Below are 20,986 nucleotides of genomic sequence, written 5' to 3'. Positions count from 1 at the left end.
GGTATAAGGTGATAAAATTGTGATTTTGACTTGCATTTTCCTGATGATTAGGGACATTGAGCATTTTATCATGTGCCTGTTGCCATCTGTATGTCTTCTTTGAAAACTGTATGTTCAGGTCCTCTGACCATTTTTTAATTGAATTATTTGTGTTTTTGCTATTGTCATTTTACTTCTTAATATATAGTAAGTACCGTTTCCTTTAAGAATAGATAAAAGTGATGTTTAAAGATTATGCTTAAAACATTAATTTAGGGGACACCTGGGTAGCACAGTCGGTTGAGCATCCGACTCTTGGTTTCGGTTCAGGTCATGATCTCAGGGTCATGGGATTGAGCCCTGTGTAGGGCTGCACGCTCAGCCATAGTAGAGTCTGTTTGAGTTTCTCTCTCCCTCCCCCACTGCCTGTCCCTGCTGTGGTCTCTCTGTCTCTTGAAAATAAATAAATCCATCTTAAACCAAAAACAAAAAACTCACATTAATTTAGTTCCTTGCTTGAGCTTCCAATGAAATCTGATAGTATTTAAAAAAATTTTTTTGCATCACTTGCTTTGGTCTTTCAATACGCCAATAAGATAGCTCTCTGACCTTCAGCCATACTTTAGGAAAGGGAATTATTGCTTGTCATTCCTCATTGTGTAATTAATGGGGGTAATTAACAAGTTAGTGTTAAGATTTCAAGGGTTGACTTAATTTTCTTCTTTAATGCCAACCCAATTATTTCAGTTGGATAAAAGGATAAAAAGTTCATTGTAAAAATGGGACAGGAAATTTTTTAAAATGCTTAATTGACAAATCAGAATCATTAGTCATGCAATTAATACTTTTTGCAAAATTCTTTAAAGTTAAATTAAAAAGTAAAACTATTTATAAACTTGCTGAAACAGATATTATAAAACATTATATCAATGCTAGATTATTTTAAATCTTATTAATTTATACTTGACAATTTTTACTTTATTTATGGTATAATGTTCTTCCTCCATATTAACTCTAATTTGAGACTGTTTAAAATGCTTTAGGACAAGAATATTCAGCAGAATTAAAACTACTCAGTGTGGAAATGTTCAGAGAACTGAATAAATATTTTTTATAAGTGATTGATAATTTTATCTTATCAAAGTTAAATCTCTATAAAACCATTCTAGGTTTGTTTAAAAATTTTATATTTTTATTTATAAATGTATGCTTTTGTCTATTATATTGACAAATTTGAGTTACTGTCAAGTATTTTTCAAAATGTGATAATTTGCTTATTATTTAAGATTTGATGGTTCAGTGATTCTGAAAGTGTGGTCACTAGACAGGCAACATCATGATCACCTGGGAAATTATTAGAAAGAAAAACTCTCAGGCTGCATCCCACACCTACTAAATCAGAAACTGGGAGTAAGGCCAGCAAGCAGTGTTTTAACACATATTCCTGATGATTTCAAACACTGAAGTTTGAGAAATACAAGACGAGGTTATGCTATAGGAAAAATCATTCCCCAAATCACAGCAACTTAATAGAACAAGATTTTACGTCTCTAAAAGTAAGGTCTACTGTAAGTCTAAATAATTCTCCAGGGTAGCTATTTTTGATATTTTGACTCAACATTTTAAGATGCATTGAGCTTATAGCACAATTGCTAAGGCAGAGAATGGGTAAGCTGGAGAATTAAGTGCCAGGCAATATAATTTTTCCACCTAAAAATGAGCAGCACTATTGCTTACATTTCATCAACCAAAGCAGTTCACAGAGTCACACCTAAATTTGTGATCTCTTGAAATTCTGAATGAATATGAGGAGGGATTTTTCTATTTTTGCAAAAAATGCCATTCAGATTTTAGCAGGGATTGCCTCAAATCTGTAGTTTGCTTTGGATGATGTGTTCAGATTTTCTAAATTCAGGCAAATTTAAGTTATATTAAAGTATTCATTGTAAATAGTGTGACATTGGTTTTTAAGTTTCTTAGCTTAGTTGTTTTAGCTTGATGTAAGACATTATGTAAATAAGTATCCCATGGTAAGCTAAACAATAAATGCTAAAGTGTCTGTTTTGTCTTTAAGGTCTGCTTATCAAAATTTTTAAATATTTGATACCTTTAAGATATAAACCACTTTTGTTCAACAAAACTGGAGCATTATATCATAATATAAAAATGTCCATCTCCCCTGAACAAGTAAACATTATGCTGTTATTTTTAGAAAAATATGGACTTAACTGGTTGCAGATTTTCTTTATAGAACTGATTTTATAAGTTGATGAATTTTTATTACACTATTATCTAAAAATTCCTGAACTTCTTTGCTTTTGATTAGTCCTATTGTCCCTATAAGAAGTTTGATGTTAATATGAGATTTTAAAATTTGTTGCTGTATTTGAAGATGAGTAGCGCTTTTGCTCTCTACTGTGTCTCTAACACTAGGGTCCAATATAAAAATCTGGCTTTGTTATTGAAGCCTGATTACATACAAATGATATTTATGAACTCTTTTTGTGTGTGTGTGATAAAACCTATCACAATTTAGTGTTTGGGGGAGTATTTTGTCTTTCTACCATTTCTCTTTTCATTACATTTGAGAAAGAAATAGTCTGGAACTTTCTACTCTTAGCATAAGACTTCTAGTTTATTGCTTCTCTCCCCAGTAAGCCATTCCAGGGAATTCATCTTCTTTAGCACTCTGTCCTCACCTTCCAGAACAATATCTGGTTCATAGTAGATGCTTTACACATATTTGTTGAGTAAATAAATGAGAAAATATTAAATAGTTATGGGTCCAAGAACCTGTGTTCTGATACAATTACATGTCCCACTTGGATTTCAAAAGAACAGTTTTTGTTATTTTCATGGTGATTTAATTATAACTACAATTAAATTGTAATTCTGTATATCTAATGGAGAAAGTGCAAGATTTACTTGTGTGGATCTGAATCTAATTAATTTTTACCTCTTGACTTTATGATAAAATAAAAAGTAAACATAATTACAAAGAGGCATAAGGAAATCTTAGTAGGTGATGGAAAAATTTATTATCTTGATTGTAGTAATAATTTCCTGATGTCAAACCCCATCAAATTTTACACTTTAAATATGTACATTTTATACCAGAAAAAAATAGAAACAAAATACATATCAAATTGCTTTCAATTACAACATTTCTGTAAATATTTTGCTCCTACATCACTACATATCACTAATGAATATCACTAGATATCACTACAGAAATTCGAGGATGACTTGTGAGATTCTTAGGTAACAAGCTATGCTAAATTTCCTGCCAGGTAATTAAAACTGCTACATTTCTGTCTCTATCAGCATTACCTTAAAGTTTTCAATCTTCAACCAGGAATATATGGGAAGGAGAGAACAGAGACATTTGGAGAGGAAATCATCCCATTACTTATAACAAAGAGAAGAGAGAAAGGAAAGATATGAATAATGAGTGAGGGTTAAATACTAATATTGATTATGGTGACGATAACGGCTATTGAGAACGTGCTGCTTGACAGCTATGATCTAAGTACTTAACACATTCCTCATTTTTCAATTTTCACACCAACCCTGTTATTGTTCCCATATAAACAAATTTGGATCTAAGTTGTAACGAACCGTTCCAAAGTAAAATACTACTAAATGTCAGAATCAGAATCTGAACCTCAAATGCTGAATCTGGCACTCAGGGTCTTCATTACAACTCTCTACCTTCTCACAACAGACACAAGTAGGGAAAATCCAACAAACCTCAAGTAAGAGGTGATGACAAAAATACATGGACTCCTATATGCATTGACAGGTAAGGAGGGACTTAGCATCTGAGGATAAAATAGGATCCAGGGTCTTTGTTTATCTGTGCACATCTCTGCATAACTATGCTCTGATGTGGACAGTTTACACTAGGTGGAGAAGTGCTAATGCTTGCAGAAAGCATTAAACAGAAGTAATAGTATGATATGATCTTTGCAACTTTTGCACCATATGTGTTTTTGAAGACCCCAAGTTTTCTCCTGGGCTACAAAAGTGCATATTAAGCCAGGGTTTTGTTTCATGAGATTGCAAAACTCCAGCCAGACAAACAAATATAGGAGATAAACGGAGATAACTAAATGGCATATAGGATCTTCACTTTTACAGAGATGAAGATTATATCAGAACCAACAGACAGTCCCTGTGGAAAGGATGCATAATGCCCCTCATACAACTCACTCGATCATTTGCTTTTTTTTTTTTTTTTTTTTTTAACTAGAGATGAATAGCTTCTGCCATATTGTAAAAGGGAAGGCAAATTAAAGTTAGATAATAGAAAATATACCTGAATGGCTGGAATACACATCTTATGGATGAGTATATAAAGCATTTGGCATGGGAAGCAGAAAGCAGATTATATGTAACAGTGATGTGCTAAGTGTCAGTCTCAAATATCCTTTGCTTAGGTCAGAGTTTTTTGTCCTTGATACATTGGGACCAGATAATTCTTTCCTGTGGGGAGCTGTCCTGTACATTGTAGTATGTTTAGCAGCATCCCTGGCCTCTACTCACCAAATCCCAGGAGCATTCCCCACTCCTAGTTCTGACAAAAATATCTCTAGACATTGCCAGATGTCCCTTGGAGGCAATTATCAGCCCTGATGAAGACCCACTGGCTTCTCCTAGTATGTTCCTAGGCATTTTTTTAATTAATTATTTTTATTAACATATAATGTATTACTTGCCCCAGGGGCACAGGTCTGTGAATCATCAGGCTTACATACTTCACAGTGTGCACCATATCACATACCCTCCCCAGTGTCCATAACCCAACTGCCCCCTCCCTGTCCCCCTTCCCCCAAGATGGGATTGGTAGGCATTATTTTTTGTTAACTATGTTGCAGATTTAAGATAAAGATACACTGTAGCTTTAGATAAGTATGGTTTAGAGGTCTATCTGTAGCTTAGAAATTGATATACATAGGCTCAGTACAATTAGGATTGGGTAGCAGTATCTCTGTTTATTGGTCACATGAGCATTTTTTTAGTCACCTACTAAATGCCTCCAGGTTCTAGAGGTACAAATATGAAGAACATATTGCAGATTTGTATTAGACCAAAGATACTATTCATCCAGATTCTTAAAGATCCACTCTGGTAGTCTGTTAGATCATCAGAAACCACAAATTGCAGGCCTTATTACTTCGTACCTGCATAGAGATAGTTTCACTGAGTTATCATGATTTCCCTGTAGGTAGATATGAACATTTCCTTTAAAGTGATTTTTTAGGTTTTGTTTTGTTTGTTTGTTTGTTTTAAGTTACAAGTCAAGATACTGTGGTCCGTTGCTATTCAATGTCCTCAATGCAGAGATTCCCATGATAAACTAAGGCTTGAGCTCAAAGCTATAAGGGTTGTTTATCAACCTATGAGTCTGCATACTTACTGTTTGAGATAATAGTAATTATATTTTTAAAATTATAGGAACTAAAGGGACTACACATTCTGAATAATCATCAGAACCACCCTATATCCAGAGGTTCCTTTTAACTACTTTCTCCCTTTACTTCCCTCCAAAGAGATAGTTCAGGTTCTGGAATAAAAACAAACAAACAAATAAATAAGCAAAATAGTAACAGTTCCAGAAATTGTGATATATATATATGTGTGTATATATACATATATATATATACACACATATATATATGTATTTTATTCCTGTGATGTTATTTAATCCTTGCAAGAGGCACAGAAAAACCATAAAGAGCATAGAAGTGAGGAAGTTATGTAACTTGGCCAATGTCACACATTTCATTATTACCATGTCTGGCTGAATCTAAAGTCCATGCTTTCCCATTCTACCACCTTGCTTCTGGGCCACAGTAAGTTGGGGTAATATTAAAAATGTTTCACAGCCTGGGCGCCTGGGTGGCTCAGTGGGTTAAAGCCTATGCCTTCGGCTCAGGTCATGATCCCAGGGTCCTGGGATCGAGGCCCACATTGGGCTCTCTGCTCAGCAGAGAGTCTGCTTCCCCCTCTCTCTCTGCCTGCCTCTCTGTCTACTTGTGATCTCTGTCTGCCAAATAAATAAATAAAATCTTAAAAAAAAAATGAGCATGTATGTTGAAGTCTTTACAGTGAGGTATTTTTAAAGAAATTACGTTGTTGTTATTTTGCTATTAATTTCTAAGGCATCCTAGAATAGTCAATAATGGAACATATACATATAAAACTACATACGCACATATACAAATATAAACACATATACACATATAAAACAAGTGCTAAATATCTCAAAAATCTTCAGTTTCCCAAAAATCCTTCTCTAAAATAAAAACAAAACAAAACAAACACAAAAACTAAACAACAACAATAAAAAATGAACGATAATGAAAATCTTCCTTGACTTGAAATTCTTTCTTTCTTTCTCCCCGGGTGTTTTCTCTCCTTGCTTTTCGTCTGGAACACTCTTAGCTTCAGATATTCCCATGGCATATTTCCTCAGCTCATTAAAGTCTTAACTCAAGTGTCACCTTCTGAGTAAGTTCTCTTCTGACAACGCAACTTAATATTGTAATACTCACTCCCTTGCACTGCCTCTATATTTCCTTGCTTTATTTCTCTCCATAGCACCTACCACATTTGATACAATGTAATATACATATTTATTTTGTTATTGTTTATCACCCTTTACCAGAATACAAACTCAAGTCAAAGAATTTTTATCTATTTTGTTCACTCTTGTATCTCCAGTATCTAGAACAATGACAACACATAATAAATATTTGATTAGTTTTTGTAAACTAAATAAAGGAATAAACTTAAAATAAAACAAAAAGAGAAAAATAAATAGATGAATTAATTACAAAATAGTTAACATTCTCATGCCAAGGAAAGCATCATTCCTGCTAAATGGGTGACATGAATATGCTGAAAATAAGATTTACTACAGAATTAATGATGAATTATTTTATTTCAACCAAAGTCTTGCATCATACAAAGAACAGAATTATCAACTCACATGGGTAAGAGTCAGGGAAGGTTACTTCACATTTATACTTTGTAAGAATATTTTAAGGTACATCCTGAAGGTGGGGAAAAGGTCACCAAACGGGAAGGGCATATCAGGTAAGGAGAATAGTTTGTGCACAGCAAAGAGACTTGAAAGAGCAGAACATGATTGGTAAGGGGGAATTAAATTACTCAAGGAAGGCTGTGGCGTAAGTATCGAGAGAAGAAATACCAGGAAAGCAAAATCAGAGGCATGAGAATGACAGTGACAGAGGCTGCATGTGTCATGCCGAGAAATTAGAACTCATTCTTCCAAGAACGGAGGAGTCACCAGACAGTGTTAAGACTGGGAATGACATCACCAGATTGTCATTGCAAAAAAATATCATTTTGACTGCATAAGATAGATGAACTTAAATAGAGTACCAGGTGGAACATGGTCAAGGCCGTATGCAGGTGTGTTAACTAAGACAGGGGTGGGAATAGAGAATAAAGCCAAATTTGGGAATTTCAAGATAAAAATGAGAATGTTGTGGGGTGCCTAGGTGCCTCAGTGGGTTGGGGCCTCTGCCTTCAGCTCGGGTTATGGTCCCGGGGTCCTGGGATGGAGTCCCGCATCGGGCTCTCTGCTTGGTGGGGGGCCTGCTTCCTCCTCTCTCTCTGCCTGCTTCTCTGCCTGCTTGTGATCTCTGTCTGTCAAATAAATAAATAAAATCTTAAAAAAAAAGAGAGAGAGAATGTTTAAGTGATCTATTGAAAATGAGCGATGACAGAAAGATAAGAATCTAGTCTGATCACTGTGGATATGGCTGGGAAACCTAAGAAATAGGGAAAAACCAGGAGAAAAAGAAAGTTTGGAATAAAGACAATGAGTCTGGTTTTTGTCATGTTGGGTTCGATGTGCCTCTGAGACATCCAAATAAAGATGATCCTTCGGGGCTAGATCTATGAGTATGGAACATGGTAGAAACAAGTGAAGGTGTAGATCAGTTATCTATAGAATTAGAGGCAAAGGAAGGTATGGGGCATTGGAAAATCTTTTGGGGAAATGAAATAAGCAGAGAACAAGACTAAAAAAAAAACTTGAATATCAGTTTTTAAGGAGCAGTTTTAAATATCAGTTTTTCATTACCATTCTATGAATATAAAAATGGAATAAATGGCTGAAAGGAAGGAGGTAACAAGGAGAGAGTGATAGCACAGAGACCAAAGAAGGAGAGTTTTTTTTTTTCCCTTGAAGACAGAGTAGTTGGAATTGTCAAGGGCATCGAAGAGGGAATACAAGCCTTCCCCTTCTCCCTATCCTGCATAGAGAAGGAGACAAACAGCAGGAAAAGGCTAGGGAAAAGTAGCTACCAAGAGGTTCTTGCCAAATTTATCATGTTCCAGATTTAAATTTAGGAAAACTGGCAGTGTCTGACTGTCACCAGGGAATTATTCTCACTTTATTATTTTCTTCTCTTCCAATGAAAACAAATTCTGCTGATCACTGGGTCTGGTATAAGACCCGTCCCTTCTATTTTATTAGACCCGCAGATATGCAGAAATATGACTTGTGTGATTGTTGTGGATTAGAAATCTTATTTTCATGTTTTAGGGTTGGCATAAATTTTAAAGATTTTAAAATTGAAGAAAAATTAGCTCTTTGAATATGTTTAAAAATATTCACTGTCATGTAGTCAGAGCCCAAGTAATAATATTCCAAATAATTTTTATGCTAGCTTAAATAGGAATAAAGAAACTTTGTTCAAGCAAAACCAACTTTGTAGAAACACTAATATACCAAGCTATGTAATCAACTATATCCAAATAATTAGGTTTAACTCATAATTTCTTATTGTATGTGCTCTTGGAATTAAAGAACTTGGAGCTTTGTACTTAGATTATACAACATATAATCATCTTAGATCCAAATTACCCTACTTCCTGAAAGAAAATTGAAATTATTTGGTTATAAATTTTATAATACAAAAATTGCCATAGTATTGAAAATTAGTGTCTTCCAGGAATATATATTTTCATATTAACTTATCTTCTTAAATTATTTTATTTTATCCTATTTAAACACAGGTCCAAGATAAAAAAAAATTACTATTACTTAATTTTGCATTTATTAAACTAACTCCAAAAGCACAGACAGAGGTGTGTGGAGCGTATCTATACATATACTTCATCCAAGTTAATAAAGTTCATGAAGAAAGCATTTCTGCTTTTCTTTAGTATATAGACCTTCTTTTCTATATTCATATCATAGAAATTACTCAAAGATCAGCCTGTTAAATATTATAATCCCTTAAAAAAGTGACTGATTTCAGGGCATCTGCATGGTTCAATCAGTTAAGCATCTGCCTTTGGCTCAGGTCATGATCCCAGGGTCCTCGGATCAAACCCCACGTCAGGCTTCCTGCTCAGGAGAGAGCCTGCTTCTCTCTCTCCCTCTCCCCTTTTCCCCTGCTCATGTGTGTGCATTCTTTCTCTCTCTCTCTCTCAAATAAATAAAAAAATATTTAAAAAATTAAGACACTTTAAAAGTCTATATTGATTTCCATGACTGCCTACTCACTAAAATAACTGAATTTTCTTATACCATGACCTTGTTTTTTGGCAAAATTTTTATTTCCTCATACCACAAAGAATTACAAATGAAGGGCAGAACAAATGGCAATGAAAGTGCCATAGGCTCATTTTTAAAATTTTTTATTTATTCATATAATTTTTTAAAGATTTTATTTATTTACTTGACAGAGAGAGAGAGAGAGAGAACGCAAGCAGGGGAACAGCAGGCAGAGGGAGAAGCAGGCTCCCCGCCTAGTAAGGAGCCTGATGCAGGGCTTCATCCCAGGACTCTGGGATCACGACCTGAGCCAAAGGCAGACAGTTAACAAACTGAGCCACCCAAGCACCCCTATGCCCATTTTTTAGAAGATTTATTTATTTATTTTAGACGGGGCAGGGAGGGGCAGAGACAGAGAGAGAATCTCAAGCATTTCCTCCCTGCTAAGCGCGGAGGCAAAAGCCAGGCTTGATCTCAAGACCCCCAGATCATGACCTGAGCTGAAATCAAGAGTTGAATGCTTAACCAACTGAGCCACCAACTGAGCCACCAAGGCACTCCTATATCCCCATTTGAAAATTCCTGTTTCCCAAAATGCATTTATGATAACTTCAACACCACTGGATGATTCCAAGGGAATATTTTATAGTCACTTCAAGCTAATGTGTTGAGAACCAAATATACTCTCCCCTCTCTGAAATCTCTTTTTCTTGTTTTCCCCTCTTAGGTAAATATGCCAATGATTAATAGCACAGACCAGAAACATAAAGGTCATTATTTCTCTGTCTCCATCACTCCCTCCTCTTTTTATTTACTTACTAAACCCTACAATCCGTATCTTCTATAATTTCCTAGAATCTCTACCTCAATAACATTCCACCAAAAACTTCTTAAGTAAGATTGTCATCTTTTTTCCAACCTGATTAATTTAGAAATTCTCTTGTTTCTGGTCTTGTCTTGTTCCCTACCATATCCCAATAGCCCTGATATGTTCTCCACACTAAAGGCAGAGAGCCTTTACAAAAATAGTTCTGTGTCATTCCTTTGCTTAAAATAATGATGACAAAATGAACCAAACCAGACCAACTAACATTTTATAACAGTATTAAATTAAACAGAGTATGTTCTGAAGTTGACTGCCTGGGGTCAAAACCCAGATCTACAATTTACTTGCTGTGAAATCTTGGGCAAATTATCCCAATTCTCTGCATCTAAATTTTCTCATGTTAAAAAAAAAAAAAGTAGGATTAATAATTCCTTTTTCCTAGAGTACAGTAAGGCATAAATAGCACAAAGCCATGAAATTTGCATTATTGTGAGTTTTAAGCTACTACTATGTGGGCTCTATGAGGCAGGACAATAGTCCTCTAAAGTATATATTATCTTTACTTTACAAATGCATCAACTCAGACTTTTAAAATCAAGTAACTTGCTGAAAAGTATATAACAGAGCCCGGATTTCAATATAGAATGTTTTGACATCAAAGACATAGTAACCATGATAGACCAGTCTACCAGATGTCCCTGTCTCTATGTTCTTTTTCAAGTTCATAGGAAGAAAACTGAATGTGTATATGCTCATCTCATTGACATGCTCAATGGTGGTTTGGGAAGCAGGATCATATCGTGCAAACATGATAGGTATTGCTATAGACGTGCAGATATGGCAGAAGGGGAAGTTTTTAAGGTAGATCCATGAGTCAGGAAATAACCAGGTGCTGATGACAGAATAGTTCATAGCCTTAGGGTTCATTCTGCTCAGGTGTGTATTTGATCCAGTGTAAAATATAGCCAAGAAAACTCATTTATAATGTGATGAATGTTCTCATGGGTGAGGGTCAGGGGTAGTACCAGGTGCTGGGATGCGCTGGGGTAAACTTTCTTTGTGACAGCTAAGCCAGACAGTTATGTGTGAGCATGTATGTGTAAATGTGCAGGAGCACATGTGTATGAATTTAGTGGATGGGAGGAGTGGAGGGCAGAAAGAGAAATTTCTAGGTGAACAGAAATAGGATATTGGGCAACTTGAAAGAAGTTTAATGACTCATCTGAAAAGACATAAGTGAGGAATTCAGACTCAAAGGTCACTGGAAAGCTACAGGAACTAGATCACATCAGATCTTAGAAGTCTCTTTAACAAGTTTTGACTTTATCCTTACAGCAATGAGAAGCTATTAAGAAGGAGAATGGATCATAATTGCATTTTTTAAAAAAATACTCTAACTGCAGAGTGGAGACTGGATTTTAGTGGATACAGACTTGAAGTAGAGGGTCAGTTAGAAAGCTGTTAATAATAATCCAGGTGAGCAATAATGGTGATCTTGACCTGAGAAGTACCAGAGGATGGGAAAAAAAGATTTGAGATATCATACAGGTGTAGCATTGACAACTGTTACAGCCTGATCGAGGAGCCTGAAGAGGGAAAAATGAAGGGAGATGTTCACATTTCTGTCTTCAGCTGTTGGTGGGCAGAAAAGCTAGTCACTGAAGGAAGCAGGAATGGTATGATAATAACCTATTTCCTTTGGGACTCACAGAACTGTTTTGATGGTGAAGTGAAATAGTTTATATAATAGCAACTATCACAATGCCTACTGCCTTATAGCTCTTTTCTGTAGTTATTTTCATTCTCATCTCCTCATTTCCAAAGTTGTACCAGTGTTTAGTAGCAAAATTGGGAATAGAATTCCAGGCTTTTGTTTACCAGTCCAGAGTTCTTTGTTAATGGACTGCTGGTCTATAAACAAAGATGAAACACAGGGATTTTAAAGCAAATATTCAGAACTTATCCTGGAATTGCTTACGAGCTGACAGCTATCCAACTTATTTTTAGTTTATATTTAAAGTGAATCATATGTTCCAAAATGACTGACAGAAACACAGCTTTGTTTCTGAAGCCAATTCTTTTCCATCATTTTTGGACATCATTCAGAGCTATAACAGACTTTCAGGGTGTTTAAAAGCATTCATCCACGACAACAACAAATGCTAATTATCATAAAAAATAAACAGCTCCTGTTAACATCATTCTAAGAATTTCTCCTACTCCAGCACTATATTTCATCTATCATCCCATCTGTTTTGGGGTGGGAACAAAGACTGGATGAAAGTATAATTATCATGTATCAAACTGGACAACACAACAAAACAGAAATGAATATAAATGGGAGGGATAGCATACATAATAAATAAATCTGGAAAGGGAAAAAAGAAATGTAAATAAAATGGCACAGTGTGTCCTGCAGTAAACAGCAGATACATCAGTCCATAATGGAGTCAATAATGTTTATCTTGCTAAGTATGAGGTGGATTTTTCCCCATTTCAGTTCATAATCCTTGCTATAATCAGATTTCCTCCCACATGATCAAACAGGCATCTTGTTCACTTGGGAAGTTTACAAATCCTCTCTGCTGAATTCTCTCATTAAAATTCCACCTTGAGACTTTTAAAAATAGCTGAAAAGAAAAAAAAAAAGTCTACTTCCAAATATTTATGAATACATTTCAAAGGGAATCTTAGGGTCAGTTCTATCTTATAAAAATATCAAGAACAGCCACATTCTCAAAAGTGTGTTAAATTAAAAGGGACCAGGGCTCCTGGGTGGCTCAGTCCTGATCCCAGGGTCTTGGGATAGAGTCCCTGCATTGGGCTCCCTACTTAGCAGGGGTGTGGGGTAAGGGACTACTCCTCCCTCTCCCTCTGCCCCTCCCCTAGTTTGTGCTCTCGATTGCTTACTCACTCTCTCTCAAATAAATAAATAAAATCTTTAAAAAAAAATAAATAAATTTAAAGGTACTACCAGTGGCCAGTTGCAGATGCCACTAGCTCACTACAAATGTAGTAAAAACATGGACAATCACATATCCCTAAATAGGAACTAGAAGCTCAGCCAGGGCCAGAACTTTGCTCTATTGGAATAAACACACCTGCGCTGGTCCCTGGCAAATAGTAGATTCCTTACCAATATATTTTAAATTAAATGTTGCATGAAATAGAGCAATTATAAGCTTTTATTCTCCTCAGAGTACTTTTAAGATACATCTACTCTACAGATAATTTTGTAGTGACTCTTAGTATTAATATTTAAGTAATCAGGTTTTAGAATCTCCAAGTATTCATGTCACTTTCAAAGTGAAGAGTGCAGCAAATTTTCTTTCAAATAGTTTCAAACTATTTTAATAAATTTAATCTGAGTTCAAGTTTCCATTAAAAGTGTATACATTGAATTAACTAATAACATTTATTTCTCTATTTAAATTTGCTTCAATGATATAAATGTTTAGAATATTATTTAAAGCAAAAGATTAATTACATATGAAGCTTTGCTTTATCGAATTGTGATTTGATCTTGGTCACAAATCCCATTATCATTTTAGTCAATCACTCAAGAGCTACATATGTGAAATAAAAATGTCATAATACACACACACACACACACACAGAATAGTGAAGAAGGTGTACTATCCATAAACATTTTGAACATTTGCCAATATCTTTTCCACCATGAGTTTTAAAATAATAAGAAATAAATATAAATATCACATGTACAACATATACTTATATGCACTCACATATGTGTGTATATACCATGTGTGTATACATGTATATATGAAGATATGTGATGTTTGGATAGCATTCACCTGAATTAAATCAGAGGGAACAGAGAAGTAAATAACTCACAGATTCACAATGTGTATGTATTCATATTTATATAGTTCCATATGTGACCACTCATAAAGAGTTATGGACCAATTTGAACTGAGGTTTTCCTGGACCATCACATTATAACACCCCAGAAAAACCATTCACATGGAATCTACCATTTATAACTTGACATAAAGAAATTTATCAACAACAGAAAAGTAATGATTTGGGAGTAAAACATCATACAACAAACTTAGTAAGTCTAATTTCAGTTAAAAGACATCAAATGTACTTACTAAGATATTTTTTGAAGGGCTTTTATTTATATTTCTAAGTTAAAATTATTCATGAACATTTCACTTTTTAAAATCAGAAAAGTGAAATTACTCTCTTAATGGGTATTGAGACTCAGTCTTTCTTACCCTAATGAAAATGTTTTTCAAGTTATATTCATTGTTTTCTCAACCCTATAATTTTCTCTTCCGTTGTCTTGCTGGGAGAATTGCTATCTGTCTAGTTGGTCAATTTTATGGGCAAAGGGACTTAGTCCTGCACATAGTTCTAAATCTTGCACACATGAACAAAGTGTGCTACTAGATTATTTTGGGAGAATTTAATTCAAATGAATTTCAATTTTTATATGAACATGAAGGTATAGTGAAATGTCTTAGAATAAAATACTATAATCACATCGTATTTTAAGAGCACTATTTGGACCATTGATAAACATCTTAATGCAAAATTCCTGTCACTATAAAATAATCAATATAGTATGAACTTCTACCAGTATAGCTGCCAAGGAAAATAAAATACATTTATTTTCCATGTTTTACTTTCATATATTTATCTATGATACTTGTTTTTAATTGCTATTTCAAAACAACAATTCACATATAAAAATAATAATATACATTAGAACAAGAAAGCACAAACAACCTCTAGCCAGCAAACACTCATTAAATACTCATCAAAGACACTGTAATAAATATCACCTAGAAAACTCTCTTTTCCAAATCCCTAAACTATGTCTACACATAGTTCTAAAAACTCTGAGTATTTCAATGGGTATTACATTGTTTCAAATAAAAAAAAAAACAAAACTTTTTTTAAACTTCAAACACACTATATAGATATAAAAGTTATTATTTATCATACACATTTTTGGCACATAAATGGCCAAAGAAAATGTTAAGTCAAAATCCTGAATTTCTTGATAAGTTTCACTAACAGTCAATTGTAAGACTTTAATGTAGGAAACTATTCTGAATCTAGCAGAAGAATTCTTTGAATAAAATTTCAATATTATATTTTATACTCTCTCTATCCTTCACCCAATATTATAGTTCATGCTAACTGATCCTTCACAGGAAAGAAAAGTGCTTATCTCACAAATACAGAGAGAAAGTATGGAATTTAGCTGTTCTTTGGATGTGTGAAATTAGTGTTGATGCTTGATTCCAAATGTCTTTCCATCCCTCACCTTAATTAAAACACCAAAGAAGAACATAGTAAGAATCTTGAATAAGTTTCAGAACGCTGTGCATACTTAAAGCATAGCCCTGAAGGCTACTGATTTTTCTTACCAGTGCTGTCATCATACACGACTGTGACAGTTTTCCACTTGAAGAACTGTACCAAATCCAAAATGGCACGGCTGAGTGAAGAGAAGTCTGGGTAAAGACTGACATAGAAGGAATCTTTGTTGTCCGACACCTGGTGCTTCCAGCGGGTCTGTATGTGGGGAACCCCCAGAGCATTGCAGATAGACTGCACAGCATTTGCTGAAGAGCTGTGTGAAGGCCCGAAGATGGCAGCTACGCCAAGAGACAGCTGATCACAGGCTGAAGAGGAGATAGAAGTCGGTCAATAATGAGGAGAGATGCCAGCTTGCCAAGGTTACCACATTATTATCGTAAGCCTGAAGGTTTATCCTGAAGAACGATTTTGTTTTCCTTATAAATAACATCTACATTTAGATAATTTCCATATTTTGTTGAACTCCAAACATTATGTTTGTTAGAAGGGAAATTCTTCCAGACATCTGCATCTCAGTGTTCAAATAATTTTACAAATAATGTCAAAAGAGGGGAAGGGGAAGGGTATTCTAGAATTTAAGAAGGAAGGGGAATGAATGAATATAAACTTCAATGGATTTTAGTGGGTGACAAAATTTGTAAACCCTTTTTAATATTTTGTAAACCAAATGAGTTTAACACCTTCTAATTCCTAAGACAGTAACCTGTTTGTTGCTAGAACATGCTAGTCTCTGGGCACTTGGGTGGTTCAGTTAGTTAAGTGTCTGCCTTCAGCTCAGTTCCTGATCCTTCTGGGATCAAGTCCCAAGTCAGGCCCTCTACTCATCAGGGAGGCTGTTTCTCCCTCCCTCTTCTGGCCACCCTACCCCAATTAGTGTTTGTGCATGCTCCCTCTCTCAAATAAATAAATAAAACCTTTAAAAAATGTTTAAAAAGAACATGCTAGTCTGTTATTTTTACATTACTCCTTTGAATTTCTCATTAAGAAACCTATTAATATTTTTTTATGCTTCACCCATATTCCATATTCTTTGGTCTAAATTATTTCATTTGAGACAGAGCTTCTTCTTCCTAATGGAAATAATCATGAACTATGTCACTAATCAAATGCACTTGTCTTACAGTTAATGACTTATTTTGCAATTATGATGACAAATGTAGTATTTCACAATAACCTTTACCCTTTTTTTTCCAGCCTTTAAAACCTTTCATCACCCCGACATGGTTCTGAAATGTGGAAACTTATTTGTATTCATAAAGATATGAATTCAAAGGGCAGGCAGAATATAGGCTTTGATAAACACTAGTTAGCTGGGGGATAAAAAGGGTACTTTCATCTCACAGAATATTGTACCTTATCAGTTGCCATTAATATTAATGAAATTAGAAGAAATCTAGACCAGGTTAGAATTATAAATAATTATGTACATTTCCATCAAGGTAAGATAGCTAATAAAACAATATTAGAATTACAGAAAAGTAAATGTTGTTTTAAAAATATGAATTTAGAGCAAATGCTTTCGAAGTCCACTCCTTTGAGAAAATCTATATTATGAAATTTAATTCCTGTTAATGCTAACTATGCAAAAGAATGCTAACTATGCAAAGAAAAGATCACCCACTTAGATAAGTAAGACTATGGAAACCTCTCTCAAAACATGCTTACTACCAAGATTGTTGTTTGGTTAAAATAATGTGTTGATAGTAGTTCTCTATTACCTTCCTTACTTTATAAATGTTAAAGTCATATCCACAAAGTTATTTTTCTATTCTTACCATTAAAAACACAGTTTAACAACATAATAAAATAACAAAATTTATAAATATTCTAATTATATCTTCTTATAATTCAATTTTCACATTTTCCATTTATTTCAGTCATAAGAAGATACATCCACTAGCTTAAAAATAGGCATGGAGTACACACAAGTGAAAGTTTTTTGAAAAATTTCCAGTAAAGTTTTAAGATTGGGCTGACATTATAAAGTCACTTGGAACTACAGAATTTTCAAGGGAGTCAGTAAATTGAGATAATAGTAATAATGTAGTAGAAGTGACAGGTAATAGAAATAAAAATGTAAGAATGGATTCCAAAACTTGGTAAAATCCACTGATGTATCATTTTATTTAGTGGGTTCTTAAAAATAGGAATAGTTTACTAAGAAAACAGGATTATTGGGGGAAAAAAACAATTTCACAACAATCATAGACCTAATTGTATTTCATGTTATAAGCTGTTTTATTTTTGTAATAGGTAACCATATCACCTTACTGTCCCTGATAAAATTTACATGCATTTTAAAAAGAAATATTTGCATGAAAATATTCCTAATAACTTATTAATTACATTTAGAATTAAGAAATCTCTCAAGAATACCTGGAAATTTGAATTCCAGAAAATATAATGTCAAATATTTGTCAATTACCTTTTTTGGATGCTTCAAAACTGTCATAGAGGTTTATCTTTTGGGTGTCATAAGTTAGGGTGGTATTGGGTAACAATGTTCTATTTCTATTGATTGTATTCACAGCAAATCTGAATGCAAGCTCTTCGGCTCCCATTGGGCCAGATTCCACATATTCAAAAATGCCACCTGGAAAAAAGAAAGAATAATCATACAGTTCTTAGAAGATAAAGAAAATGTATAAAGTTTTCTTTACTTTTATGTATGTATGCATTTATGTGTGTGTGTGTGTGATTTGCTTAAATACATGGAATTAGTGCTTACTTTTTCTGTGAACTTGAATATTTGAGATATGCCCTTTTAAATAAATCCATATCATAAAAATTTCTTTGCTATTGTTATCATAATTTACCATAATTTAAATATGATTTTCCTTTTTTCTTTCAATAATTCCTTCTTTTAGATCCTAGGTATATATAGATTTTGCCTTAAGTACCGAGCATTATCCCTCAAACTTTTGCACAGTTCCAGAATAATAAATACTCTATGCTGATATAAAGCTATGAAGTTAAGCATCAGGAAAACAATATTAAATATGTCTCCATTAATTGACAAATCAGAAATCTTTAGCATAATTTCTATGGCACATACTGTGCTAAACGCCCAAAATACAAATTCACTTGCAAATTCTAACAAATGAGCTTGCAAGAAAAGACAGCAAAGTAGCATTTCTCTATATGTTCTACTCTAAGTCTTTTTTAGAAGATACTTGGACATTTGTGAAAGATAACTCTCCCCAACAGTGCAAATCCCTTCATCAGTAAATAATAAGGAAGCATATAATTTAGGCCATAAAATATAGAGTACAATTCAAAAACATGTCTTTTCCATTTGTCACCTTTCACCAGTTATGTCTTAATCCAGTTTCCTCATTCTTGTCTCAGTCTTGCTGCTTCTTAATATTGTCTCTATTCAGTTATGAGTGACCTATGGGACCTTTGCCGCCAACAGACTCTCTTCTTTATTGTTACTTTGGTAATGGAATGAAAGTGTGAGCATCTGATATTTGCCACTGCCCAACCTCTGTCTTTGGGAAACTAGTACTAGTTAACAATAGAGAGCATTTTTCTTTCTCCCTTTCAAATTTCATTCCATGTACTCTCTGCAGTCATTCACAAACTAAACTCCCTTGAATATGCCATTTCCACAGTTTGCAATTCATACCTCATCAAAAGTCTTCTGACACATAAACCACAAACTACTTATTCTAAAGTAGTAAGAAGTTATGGTATGGTAACAATTCTAAATTAGCAAGAATCCATGGTATGGTGATAATTCCTGTAAACATGAGGAATTAGGAGTCAACAAAATACCACAGTACTCAGACAAATTCATATTTAGAAAGAATTAGAAAATTTGTTATTTGACCCCATATTAGTTTGAAATATTTCTCTTATTCTTTCAACTAAATTAATGGTATAGTTACCAGAGCAATCAACTTACTGTGAAATAGTTCTCTGAATACAGTTAAAGTCTTTAGAGACTTAGGCCAAGCAGAACAATAACAATTTACATGCCTAATTGGTGTCAAGAACCAAGTCAGATGTCACGTATATATGGAGGAGAACGGTGGTGTGAGCCTAGACTCTGAAGCCAAACTGGGTGTACAATCTTTGTTTGCCATTTGCCATCCACATAAAATTGGCCATTGCTTAAATCCTCAGTCTAAATTTCTTCATCTCTAAAAAGAGTATGATAATGAAGGTGACTGCATAGAGTTGTTATAAAAATTAAATGTTATCTTGTAACAAAGCACTTAATTAGATTGGTGGCTGCCCTAGAGTAAGCACTCCATAAATGTCTAAGGTTTCACTGAATCTTCAAAGTAATGCCAAGTAGTATTATTTTATAGTAAAGAACTCTTTTGGCCCAAGATCATATAGCTGTCAAGTGATAGAGCCAACATTACAATCTGTTCATTCAAAAACTTCAAAGCCCTTGCTTATTCTAGTACAAACTAGTATTTTTCTTCAAAGTTTTATTCAGGTAAAATATACAAAACCTCCTAAAGGTGAGACATAATGACTTTAATAATAATATATAATTAGAAATATAAGAGTCTACATATGGAACAGGAAAATAATTGAGCAATTATAAAGTACTTCTTAAATTTAATTAGAAATAAAGTTTCAATTATAGAAATGCAAACCTGAAGTTGTTTCTTAATGGCAAAATAAAATGAAAAACTAAATCTACTTTCCTCAGTTCAAATTATAGTTTCTATGTGATATAAATACAAAAGACAAAAGAAGGATACAAAAGTGATCAATATTTGATGACAGTGGGATAAAATATTCTTATTCTTTATCTCTCTTGAAAACAAATAATTCAAGTTTACATATTTATTACTGGTTTGAATATTTAAGGAAATCTTCGTAATTCCTCAAGATAACCCATTTTATCTTAATTAACCTGCTGAGCCACCCAGGCACCCGATTTTATCTTAATTAAATAAAATAATTTTTATTGATCCAAAGCCAGAATTGAAAATTTTGTATATAAAAATTAAAAATATCAATGTAAGCTTTCTAAACACAATATCTTCTATAATACCTTCTGGCCATGTTAACTCAAAGAAAGAAAAGAAGGAAGGAAGGAAGGTAGGAAGGAAGAAAGGAAGAAAGAAAAAAAAGGAAAGAAAGAAAGAAAGAAAAGGAAGAAAGAAAGGAAGACAGAAAAGAAAAAGAAAGACCACTACTCCTGTTTTGTGGAGGGCAAGTATGGACAGTTCAGTAAAAGAATTTAGCAAAGAATTACTTTCCAAAAAATATTGGGTGGGTGCTTTAAATTTATGTGGGAAACAAACAGAGCTTTTGTAATTCTA

The 20,986-nt window shown here is 33.9% G+C and overlaps 1 protein-coding gene across 6 annotated transcripts in view; it reads right to left on the bottom strand.

The window, feature by feature from the left end:
• Positions 1-20,986, bottom strand: part of GRIK2 (glutamate ionotropic receptor kainate type subunit 2) — a 638,416-nt gene that overhangs the window by 376,499 nt on the left and 240,931 nt on the right. For all 6 annotated transcript variants that reach the window (XM_032858212.1, XM_032858210.1, XM_032858211.1 and 3 more), the window contains 2 exons: positions 18,124-18,291; positions 15,746-16,003 (listed from right to left, as the gene is read on the bottom strand). In XM_032858212.1, coding sequence (XP_032714103.1) covers positions 15,746-16,003; positions 18,124-18,291 — 426 coding nt within the window. The remainder of the gene's footprint in view (positions 1-15,745; positions 16,004-18,123; positions 18,292-20,986) is intronic.

This window comes from Lontra canadensis, unplaced genomic scaffold (genome assembly GCF_010015895.1).
Source record: "Lontra canadensis isolate GAN:19392208 unplaced genomic scaffold, GSC_riverotter_1.0 scaffold14, whole genome shotgun sequence".
NCBI classification, from domain to species: Eukaryota; Metazoa; Chordata; class Mammalia; order Carnivora; family Mustelidae; genus Lontra; species Lontra canadensis.
The sequence above is the reverse complement of the archived record's forward strand: the minus strand, read 5'-3'. Positions and strand labels throughout refer to the sequence as shown.